Here is a 10,013-nt window from a genome sequence, read left to right as displayed (position 1 = left end):
TAATGTTATGCAAGGAAGATGATAGCATCGAGAAGGACTTGGCCGAGGTCGAGGACGAGATAAGGGCATGGGAAAAGGGCTTTGAAATAGAGTTCGGGGCCAAGCCGGGTTCAGAGGATATAAGCGCTAGACCGAGGATAGGTAAGTGGTGGAGTTGAGGTAGTTTTTTATACATTTTTTATACGTGCTACAGAAACTGTTTTTATTTGAATCAGTTACAGCTGACATGTTAATGAATAGCGCTCAAGTACAAACTACACGAGAGCTTAAAACAGGCATTGAGAGCGGATAAGAATGAGGGCACGCAAAACAGCCTGACACCTTCCCATCACACACATGTAGATAATTGCGACGGAAATCAACTGTCTCAAAAGTGCCACATCGAGGGCCGGCCTACGCAGCCTTCACTGTTTCAAAGCCAAGATGCTAATTATGAAGCTCGAGAGGAGGATGCGGATGTTGAGAGTTTGTTTGATCACAACAGCAGCTTTTTGTCTTACTTCGAAGATTCGGTTTTAAATACAAAGGTGCTAGGCGAGGGCGAGCCTGTGGAAGGGGTGGAGAGTAACGGGGAGGCGGGTTTGGCAGATGAGGTTGGGAGTATGCCAGCTTTGGCAAAAGGCTTGTCGCACTTGTCAGCGATTAAGGAGATATTTAACGCTTCGCTTGAAAACAGCAAGGCATTCGAGGTTGCGTCGTGGCCCAAATTCGAAGAGCTAGCGGAGACGCAGGTCTCCGAAAACCGCGACAGAGCGGAGAAGGAGGAAACTGAGCTTGGTTCTGAAGTGCGAACAACGGCATTGCTGCCCAATTTTTTCGGAGCAGGAATTCACGCGATTGGTGGCAAAAGTGCATCTTCCTTGAGCGACCAAGTTAAAAAAAACATTCACCTGGACTTGGCTGACGTCAAGGAAGAAGTAACTCTAGGATTTGACGATAAGGTTGACCATGAGCAGGAGAGCAGTGACGCGGAGGTGCTGATGTCAAAAAGGAAGCGCGGTAGGGCCGTGTACGAAGGGCAGGCGCAAGAAGAGAACGCTAGTGGTGTTCGAAGAGCCAGTTCAAGAAAGAGGGCAAAGTCGTCTCTAAAACAAGTGGATACTCCTCCAGTTCCGGCGTCTAAAAAAAGAGAGAATTTTGTACGGCTTAATTTGAAAAATGAGTACAAAAGAGGTAGAGTTTACGGCAGAAAAAATGTGTTCAAGAAAATCTCGGAGGAACGACGTTTACACGACGATCAGGAGGAAATAGACGTCTGTCCGTATGTGAGCATTGGTGAGAATGCTGAGTTTTTGCAGAGTGGCCAAGAGTCCGCTTGTTCGAGAGGAGGAGGTTTGAGAAATTCAGGGAAGGTGGAGGAGGTTGTGAGCTACTGCAACATGTTGAGAGCGTCTGCCGAGGATGGAAGTTTGGAGTCTGAAAAGCTGGTTGGATTGCTCAAGATGGTTTCTAAATTCGATCGGTTCCTGCCTGGACAAGAACAGGCGTTGAGGCAGATTATCCAGGGAAAGTCTACGCTCCTCATATTGCCGACTGGAATGGGGAAGTCCTTGTGCTATCAACTGGCCACCTGCTTCTGTTTGAACGGAGGCGTCACGATTGTGGTCTCTCCGTTGGTGTCATTGATGATAGATCAGCTGAAAAACTTGTTCGATGTTCTGCGGGGCGTTTCGCTGGGATATCACAAGGCGCAGCGAGAGAACGAGGAGAGCATAGAGCTGATCAAGAGTGGGAATTGCGACGTGGTGTTTGTGTCTCCGGAGAGGCTCGCGTCAGGCGAGTTCGAACAAATTTGTCGGGAGGTGAATTTGAAAATCAATCTTTGCTGCGTAGACGAGGCGCATTGCATTTCTACGTGGTCGCACAACTTCAGGCCGGCGTACTTGTCTATATATGACAGAGCCGTAAGGAGGCTGGGCGCGAAATGCGTGTTAGCCATGACAGGTACGTGTCGATATTGCCTGTTTTTTTTTTTTTCTCTCGAGCACCTCGCGGGTCTTGACCGTCCCTAACGTGCGTGATTTCCTTTAAAAACCGGCGTTGTTGAAACCGTTGATCATCTGGGACGCCCGCGCGAACTGGTGAACAGCAACTGCGACCAGAAAGACGGAGCGGTCCATTTGCGAGCACCTTCGAATCGACAGAGAAAACGTCATAAGATTTTCTCCGCTGAGAGAGCATCTGCAGCTCAACGTGTTAGAAGTGAACAGCGACCGATACGACGCGCTAGAGAGCGTCCTCAAAAGGCCGGAGATTCGGTCGGCGGAGTCGATCATCATTTATGTCATGTTTCAAAAAATGGCCGACAACCTGAGCTTTTATTTGATTCAGAGAGGGTGGGAGGCTGGATCCTACCATGCGGGCAAGTCTTCGAGCGAAAGGCAAAAAATTCAGTCAACGTTTTGTGCTGGGAAAATCCGAATTCTGGTTGCGACCATAGCGTTTGGCATGGGCCTCGACAAAAGCAACGTGCGCGCAGTGATTCACTTCTCAATGCCCAAAAGCATAGAGAACTACGTGCAGGAAGTCGGGCGCGCCGGGCGAGACGGGTCGAGCGCTTTTTGCTATTTACTCTTCGATAAGTCTGACATTCCGACTCTGAGATCGATGGCCCATGCAGACACGCAGGACAGAGCGACCGTCAAGCAGCTGCTGCTGTATTTGTGGCCTATGGACCAAGAGAAAGGTCGCAGTGGGGTGCACAAGAGATACGTCTCCTTTAAGTTAGACGAGTGCGAAAAAAAGTTTGACATGAAGTTGTCCGTTATTCAAACCGTCTTGACGTGGCTAGAGAACGAGGGAATGATTGAGGCGCAGTCGCCGGCACTGATCGCGTGTGAACTCAAATTCTTCGAGCAAAGAGTTGAGCAGCTGAAAACTAAATCCAAGCTTTTGTCTCAGGCCGTACAAGTCGGAAGAAAAACAAAAGGAGCGTTATTTGTTCCGCTTGATGCGCTGGCAAATCTGAGGGAAGAGAATTTAGCGGACACCCTGCACGCGCTCAGGCAACTGCAAGCGCTGCATCACTTCTCGTTGGACCTGAAAGACAGGGCGCTGTTGGTTCGAATCTCAGAGGAACTGAACGGCGAAAGACTTGACGTCTGCATTGATTCCGTCACCAACAAAATCAAAATGGTAGAAACCAACGCACTGGCCAAGCTGAAAGTCGTGCAGGACCTAGTGAAGGACGGAGGCCGCTCTGTACACGAAAGAATCCAGCAGTACTTTCTTGAAGAGGAACAAGGCGGCTCCGAGTGCCGCGAGGAGGAGTCGGACCACCGCCGACAGACTGGCGTCTTAGTGAGCGATATCCGGGTATTTCTATCCAGATTCGCGGACAGAGTGAGGACGGCGCGGCAGGTGGCCAGAATACTGCACGGAATTGCGTCTCCGCGGTTCCCAAAAGAGGAGTGGCAGTACAATCCATTTTGGGGAAAAAAAACAGAATTTGAATTTAACACAATTCTTAAAATAGCACAAGAACAGCTTGTTACAATGATAAAAAAATAATATTTTTTTCTGATAATTGTGCACAGGTGCAACGGGCCGATGTACCACTTCACTCTATGTGGATTTGCGACTAGACGGGTAGTGTTGGAATCAGTAGACGTAGCCCTTGCTGCCCGTGTTGCCAGATCCCTTTGGGTGCTCGTCTTTCCAGTCGTCCCACTCTCGCGCCTTGAGATCTGCGGCTTCCTCGTCTTCGCCTTCCCGGTTTTTCTTGGCGAGCTCTGCCTGCCGCTTGGCTTGTGCCTGCGCGATATTGTATTCGATTTCACCCGCTTCCTCGACGGACATTGTGGGCTGCGTCCAGTGAGGCTTGAAGACTGCCTTTCGAATTTGCAGTCTCTTGTCAATGACGAAGGTCTTGATGGGTCCTTCTGGAGTCATGATGCCCTGCCACGTAGAACCAGCAGAATCGCGTGAACCCAGCTTTTTCTCGTCCCCGCTGCCGGCAGCCATGTGCTCCAAAATCCCGATTTCCCGGTCCAAAATTGAAAGCTCGTCTAACGCGAGTTTGATGCACAACTCGATCAACCTTACGTAGTACTCGCGCTCGTTTTCGTGAAAGTTATCCTCTTCTTCGGTTTGCACAGGGCGAGTCTCGGAAAAAGGAGCCAGCGAGTAGCGGACTTTGATAAACTCGAGCTGAGATTCTAGCGTCGCTTTGGCCCGGCTCCGCTCTATTTTTTCCGCACGTAGCTCGGCAGGCGTTAGACTCTTCTTGCATGTGTAGATCTCAACCTCTTTTTTGGTGGTCAAGCCAAGATTGGTACAGTTTTCGAGAAAATTTAAAAAGAGCTCCTTAGATGCCTTCAGGGCGGAGAGGCGAGACTCGAGGCGGACCACTTTCTGATACGTCTGCGCGAGATAATACGGGATTAAGATATATCTTGGAGGGTAAAAAAAGAAAAATAAGAACATTGCCTTGACGTTAACATAACACAATGAATTCCCTGTGTGTGTGTGTGTGTTGACAACATGCGAAACGTCTTCGCACCGCGGGCGCAAGCCGTACTTCAGCAAATGAGTCTGAACATCTTCGACTTCCTCGTTGGGTGAAAACAGGCCGAGGGCGTCGGTCATCCGCAGGCACTGGCTAAACTTTTGTACCGTAGAGCGGACAACGTCCTCATAGTTGGAGGCCTGAGGTTTTACCTTTTCGTCATCCAACTCCTTCAAAGAGGCTAGGGCATCAAGGAAGGTGTGGTAAAGGTCATTGTAATCCATATATCATATAGAGGGGCTTTGAGAGAGAAAACGGGGCAATTACAGAGATCTGTAAAAAAAAAAAAAAGGGGGCCAGAGAGAGACAGAGAGTTGACAGAGAAAAAGCCTTATGTTTTTTTTAAGGTAAATCAGAAAGGCGTATGTATATTAAATAAAAAAAAAAAAGGTGGTAGACCGAACTTGAGGCCCGTTACCAGTGGGCTACCCAGCCGAGATATGCTTGACACAAGTTTTCTTTGTTGGTCGCCATTTTGATCAGCTTTCCGACCTGATTCGAGATGGTTAGCTGCTGCTGTCTGCCGAAGTCCCACCCGCTGAGTTTGTCGGAGACGCGGTTGATGACGACCAGCGCGCGCTCGTTCAGCTGGTCGGAGGAACTTTGGTAGATGAGATTCGGCGAGCCCGAGTGGGGATTGGGAGAAAGTCCCGAGTAAAAAGGCGAGGAGGGGGCGTTTTGGTGGCAGTTGCCGACGGTGGCTTTCTTGTCGGACGCGAGAGGGCGCTTCGAGCTCCCGTACCGCACGGAGTCGGCGGCGGACTGCTTGCAATTCAACTTGGAGGAAGCGGAAGAGGACGCCCCGGGGGTCTGAGAGGGCGTGTCGTGAATCAGAAGGCGCCATTTGATCAGGGGATCGCACACAAAGGCCTCGAGAACGGCCATCAGGCTCTCTTGGTTTTCTCGCAAGACGCCGATCACGTACTCACAGATAATTCTGAAATTTCCGTCGACGCCGGACACGTCCAGGGCGTTGACGAGCATGCGAGTGAGGCGAAAGGGAACCTTTTCCGGATACTTTTCCCGGTGAAGCGCGACCTCGAAGCAGTCGCCGAAGTCGATGTGGATGATTTTCCCGGTGTACCGGTCCAACATGATGTTACTGGGGTGTCGGTCGCCGAGGCCCAAAATGTACCCCACCATTGACATAACGGCTAAAGAGGTTGTGTAATTTGTACGGCGTTCGAGCCACACCTCGGAGTTGGGCGATTTGAACCAGAGCATCCGCTCGAGGTCGACGGGAGGGACTAGGTCGCTGGCCATCTCGAAGAGCTCCACTTTTTGCATCAGGGAGAGGATGTTGTAGTCGCTGGTGAAATGCATGATGTACCGATATTCTGTGTTCAAATACATGCCACGATACTGGCGGTACTCGAGAATGAGCTGGTGGAGCGTGTCGCAATGAGGGACCCAGCCCAACAGGCCGGTGTTGGGGCTGAGGGGAATCACGCTGTACGGCTGAACTGACAGGTCCAGCGCGCCGAAGTTCAGGTGCTTGCGGGCATTTTTGCTCAGCAACGTGTTGATAAGCCCGAAGAGCTGCATCACGCGCTCGTCCTGGCGGAGGTCCTCGCATCCCTTGAGCAAGAAGTGGTGGGCCTGGCCGTCGCTGCCGAGAATGCTCAGCTTGCGGGGCCGGTGCTTAGAAAAAATAACCTTGAGTACAGGATAAAAGCTCACAATGCAAATCGGTGGCTGGTTGGCGCGATACGTGCCTGGGACGGCCAGCTCCAAATTCCGAGCGTTCAAGAGCTTAGGAGACACCGTCTTGAGCTCCAACACGTTCATCTGAGGCAAGCGACTAATGCGGCGGAAAACCTGGTAGTAAATGTCCCAAGCACGAGCTATCTCTGCCTCGTTGTACGACTCGCAACACCTCTTGCACTTCTGGTAGGCGCTCCTGAGCTGTGCGCCAAACGCCTGCTTGAAGCTGATCTCGCGAATGGTCTCGGCGCCTGCCTCCAGCGTCTCGTGCAGCGGGGCCAAAATGGCCAGCATCGAGTGAACGTTGTGCCCTCCAAAATATTGCTTGGACGCCTCTTCCAGCGCCTCGTACCACATCTCGTGCCAGAGAATGGCAACCCGAATCAACTCCTGACTGACCAGCTCGGCCTGGTCGACCAAACGCAAGCTGTGCTGGCGCATGCTGTCAAGAATCTTGATCAGAAGAGGAAACCTCTGAAGCGATTGCACGCGACAAGCCATCGTCAACGAGTAAATAATCGCCTGCGGGTGCTCCTTCCCAATCTTCATCAGCATGGCGCTCAGCGAACGGCGCACCGGACTAGACGGCAGGATCCGCGCAATGATCTGAGGTATGACAGGAATCCAAAAATCGATGCAAGAATAATCGAAACCCTCTATCAACACCGCCTCCACGCGCTCGTCGGACCCGTAATCGAACCATATCGTCAACAACCGGAGGATGTCCTGAAACACGTGCCTCGTGCTCAGCGAAATGCAGCGATAGAAGGCGTGAATCGCCGGAATTAAATATGTACCGTAAACTTCAGACGTCGACTTGGATGACAGCCACTTCCTAATCGATGTGCTCGCGTCCCCCTTCTCCAGGTTCCCCTCCTTCTTCAGGCACTGCACCACGCTGTAGTTAATCAGCGCCAGCGCACGAATCGCCTTGTACCACGTCGGGTCCGCCCTCATGGCGTTCTTGTACTCGGCAATGATGGCGGAAAGGTGCGCCTCGTCCAGCGCCTCCTGGGACTGCTGAATCCACTGGCCCGCCGTGTAGGCGGTGCGCGACGTCAGGTACGCGTCCTGGGCTGGCGCAACGCGCGAAAAATGAAACAAGTGCTGAAGCGCAGACCCCCGATTGCCCTCCGCCCACTCCTGCTTAATCTGGGCGAATCTGACGCGGCCGACGTCGATCAGCGAATTGCTGCTGATCGAGGGACACGCCACCTCGGCCTCCTGGTTGGACTCAAATTCCGCCTCGCACGCCGCGCGCGCCGCGCCCACCGACGCGCCGTTCAACGTCCCCGAACTGTTGGTCAGAGACGACGAATCCGCCGTCTTCGACGCGGTGATCGACGAATTCAGCTCCTCCGACGGCGACGGCGCGCACAGAGGCACCGAAAGGTTCTCCCCCTGAACCGACTGGGAAGAACAAAAGCGCCTGATCGACGAGTTGGACTCCTTCTCCGACGACGTCGCGTCCTCCGCCGCCAACGTGTCCAAGTTCGAGTACATCTGCATGTTCTCTTGCGAAAAGAGCATCCCGGAGGAGGGACCCGACGAAGTCGACAACAGCATCGAACTGCCGCCCGTAGCAACCTGAGACAGCTTGTCGACCTTCGACGAGTCGACCGCTTGAGAGGCGCTCCGCTTTACCATGACGGCCGACGCGGACTGAGGAAACTGCGCGTTCGAGTCCCTCTGCGGCCCGGCTGCGGCCTCCGCGACCGCGGCGCTGGGCAGGTTCATCGCCAGCGCCAACGTCGACGGCGGGTCCGTGAGCTGGTTGAGAATTTTGTGAGAGAGACGCAAATGACCCATTTTTCGAGCGAGCTCGGCGTATTTCAGCCAAAGCGTCAGGTCTTGCTGGGGCGGGGTAATCAGCGCTCGCATGGCAAGTATAGAGCGCCAGGCATTCAAATTCCGGCGACAGCCCTTGAGCCGCTGCGCCCAAGTTCGCTTCAAACTTTCTTGCCGCTCGGAACTGCTCTTCTTAAACTCGATGACCTCCTCCAACTCGCTCAGCTGCTGGATTCGTATCATCGAGGGGTAGGCCCTCTGATAGCTCTCGTTGAACAGCGCCTTGAGCTCGTTCTCAATCAAAAAGCGACAGCGAGAAATGAACTCGTAGGCCAGGTCGAACTGGCTCTGACCGATATACAGGATGGCCCTAAAAAACGCGCCCTCGGCTTGGTGAGGATCGAGGTAGCAGACGAAGCGACTCAACTTGCCCCAGTCTTGAAGATACCAGGCACAAGAACACACCAGCTGCGCCATCAAAACCCGAATGTCCGACGCGACGATCGAAGAAGAAGACTGTGAACACTTGAAAACCGATTCCTCTTCGACCGACGTGCTGCTGTCTAGAGTCAACGCAAAATCGACCGAAAAATCGCCCGAGTGGCCGCTCCTGTTTCTCGTCGACGAGTCCTCCTCGGCGGAATCGCGGTAGTACGGCCAGCACTCCTCCAAAATGGTCTCCCATTCGCCCATCGCGTTCAGGCACCGCATGCGACCCAAAAAGTGCTCCGGATTCGACGATGCCTCCCGACTGTAAATCTCCAGGGCCTCCTCCCACCTGCCCAACTCCTCGTACCACGACTCGCGCAGCTCGACGTCTCCCCGCGTCTGCACGTATCTGAGAATCCCGTTCGCGGCGTTGGGCAGCCCCAGCTTGTTGTTGAGACTAATCAAAGACTCGGCCATGTCCAGGTTGTCCGGGTTCTGCCTGAACTCGGCCTCTTTGTAGTGCATGGCCTTGGCGTACGCGTGGCACTTTTCGGTCAGCGTGCCCAAAGTGTGAATGTATATCGGCAGCGAGTTGTCTCGGAGCTCCATGAACTCGACCAAGTTCAGCAGATTCTGCAGAATCTCCTGCGGAATGTCCTTGGACAGCGAAGCCGTCTCCAACAAACGAGACAACTCCTGCTTGTGCTCCAGAGAAAGCTCGTTCCAGCAGCTGAGAAAGCCCACGTTAAACAGGGCGAGCACGAACGGCGTGTAATCCGCAACGTAAACGCAACTTCGCAGCGCCGTCGAAGGCGACTCGCGCAAGTGCTCAATCGACAGCTTCCGCATCCACTCGGACCAGTCCTCCTTCGTGGAAAGCTTGTCCGTCTCCCAAACGCGAAAGAGCATCTGCTCGTTGGTCTTCAGCTTGTTGGTCCCAGACGACCCGGACGCGGCGACGCCCCGAAGACTTTGTACCGTATTTTTTCTCTCGCTAGACAAAAAACCCGAGACCTGTTCCCTGAACTGCGTGCTCGTCGCGCCGCACAGCAGCGCCTGCTCCATGGACTGATACCCGGCGTGGCTGATCCTGTGCTCCTGCATGATCTTCGAAATCGCGGGAAGAAACGGCCTAAATTCCGAATCCATGCTACACATCAGAAGCGAAAACGTGTGTACGCACGAATTGACAAAGTCTTGATAGGTGGCCGCTATCTTCCCCGAGGAATAAGCGGAGCCGGTCAAATCCTCTTCGCCCTGGGCGCTCTCGGACGTTATCCCCGGAGACATCAGAATGTCCAAGAGCGAACCGCCGCTAGAGTTGGTCGCCAAGGACGACGCGTCGCGGCCAGTGTACTGCGCGTGCGCCGAACTGCGCGGGCCGGGCATCTCGATCCACGCGCTCTTCTTCTGGGCGTGACTGTCAGCATTGCCGCTCTGAGATATGATGGGGCACACCATGTTCAACACCGACAGCAAGGAATGAACGATCTGGACCGCGTAGTCGCTCAGGTCCAGACACCTCGACATCAGCCCTATGCACTGCGTAGCCGCCGTGGCAAAGTCCAGGTCGAACTTGAAAACG

The 10,013-nt window shown here is 53.4% G+C and overlaps 3 protein-coding genes across 4 annotated transcripts; 1 reads left to right on the top strand and 2 right to left on the bottom strand.

Moving 5' to 3' along the window:
• The first annotated feature begins 2 nt into the window (after positions 1-2).
• On the top strand, positions 3-2,012 carry LOC126318368 (ATP-dependent DNA helicase Q4-like). Its single transcript, XM_049993357.1, has 2 exons — positions 3-141; positions 241-2,012. Exons 1-2 carry the CDS (start codon positions 3-5, stop codon positions 2,010-2,012), a joined length of 1,911 nt encoding a protein of 636 aa, XP_049849314.1.
• Positions 2,013-3,458: 1,446 nt separating this feature from the next.
• LOC126318305 (uncharacterized) lies at positions 3,459-4,761 on the bottom strand. Of its 2 annotated transcripts, none has more exons than XM_049993299.1 (2): positions 4,520-4,761; positions 3,459-4,393 (listed from the first exon to the last, which is right to left on the bottom strand). In XM_049993299.1, the coding sequence occupies exons 1-2, from the start codon at positions 4,729-4,731 to the stop codon at positions 3,601-3,603; spliced, it is 1,005 nt and encodes a 334-aa protein (XP_049849256.1). In that variant the 5' UTR covers positions 4,732-4,761; the 3' UTR covers positions 3,459-3,600. The 2 variants fall into 2 exon arrangements, with proteins under 2 accessions (XP_049849256.1, XP_049849257.1); XM_049993300.1 differs by having other exon boundaries at positions 3,492-4,362; positions 4,660-4,761.
• A 160-nt stretch (positions 4,762-4,921) lies between these two features.
• On the bottom strand, positions 4,922-5,770 carry LOC126318366 (serine/threonine-protein kinase tor-like). The gene has a single exon (XM_049993356.1). The coding sequence runs from the start codon at positions 5,768-5,770 to the stop codon at positions 4,922-4,924; it is 849 nt and encodes a 282-aa protein (XP_049849313.1).
• Between the last annotated feature and the right edge of the window lie 4,243 nt (positions 5,771-10,013).

This window comes from Schistocerca gregaria, unplaced genomic scaffold (genome assembly GCF_023897955.1).
Source record: "Schistocerca gregaria isolate iqSchGreg1 unplaced genomic scaffold, iqSchGreg1.2 ptg000665l, whole genome shotgun sequence".
Taxonomy (NCBI): Eukaryota; Metazoa; Arthropoda; class Insecta; order Orthoptera; family Acrididae; genus Schistocerca; species Schistocerca gregaria.
Note: the sequence above shows the minus strand (reverse complement) of the source record. Positions and strands in the feature narration are given on the sequence as shown.

What these genes read in the sequence shown, in the direction of transcription:
- LOC126318305 (XM_049993299.1), bottom strand. Translation starts at nt 4,731, where the DNA reads ATGGATTACAATGACCTTTACCACACCTTCCTTGATGCCCTAGCCTCT. An exon ending in GTTCAGACTCATTTGCTGAA is followed by an intron (nt 4,394 to 4,519) that starts GTACGGCTTGCG and finishes TTACCCTCCAAG; the next exon opens with ATATATCTTAATCCCGTATT.
- LOC126318366 (XM_049993356.1), bottom strand. Translation starts at nt 5,770, where the DNA reads ATGGCCAGCGACCTAGTCCCTCCCGTCGACCTCGAGCGGATGCTCTGG.
- LOC126318368 (XM_049993357.1), top strand. Translation starts at nt 3, where the DNA reads ATGTTATGCAAGGAAGATGATAGCATCGAGAAGGACTTGGCCGAGGTC. An exon ending in AAGCGCTAGACCGAGGATAG is followed by an intron (nt 142 to 240) that starts GTAAGTGGTGGA and finishes GTTAATGAATAG; the next exon opens with CGCTCAAGTACAAACTACAC.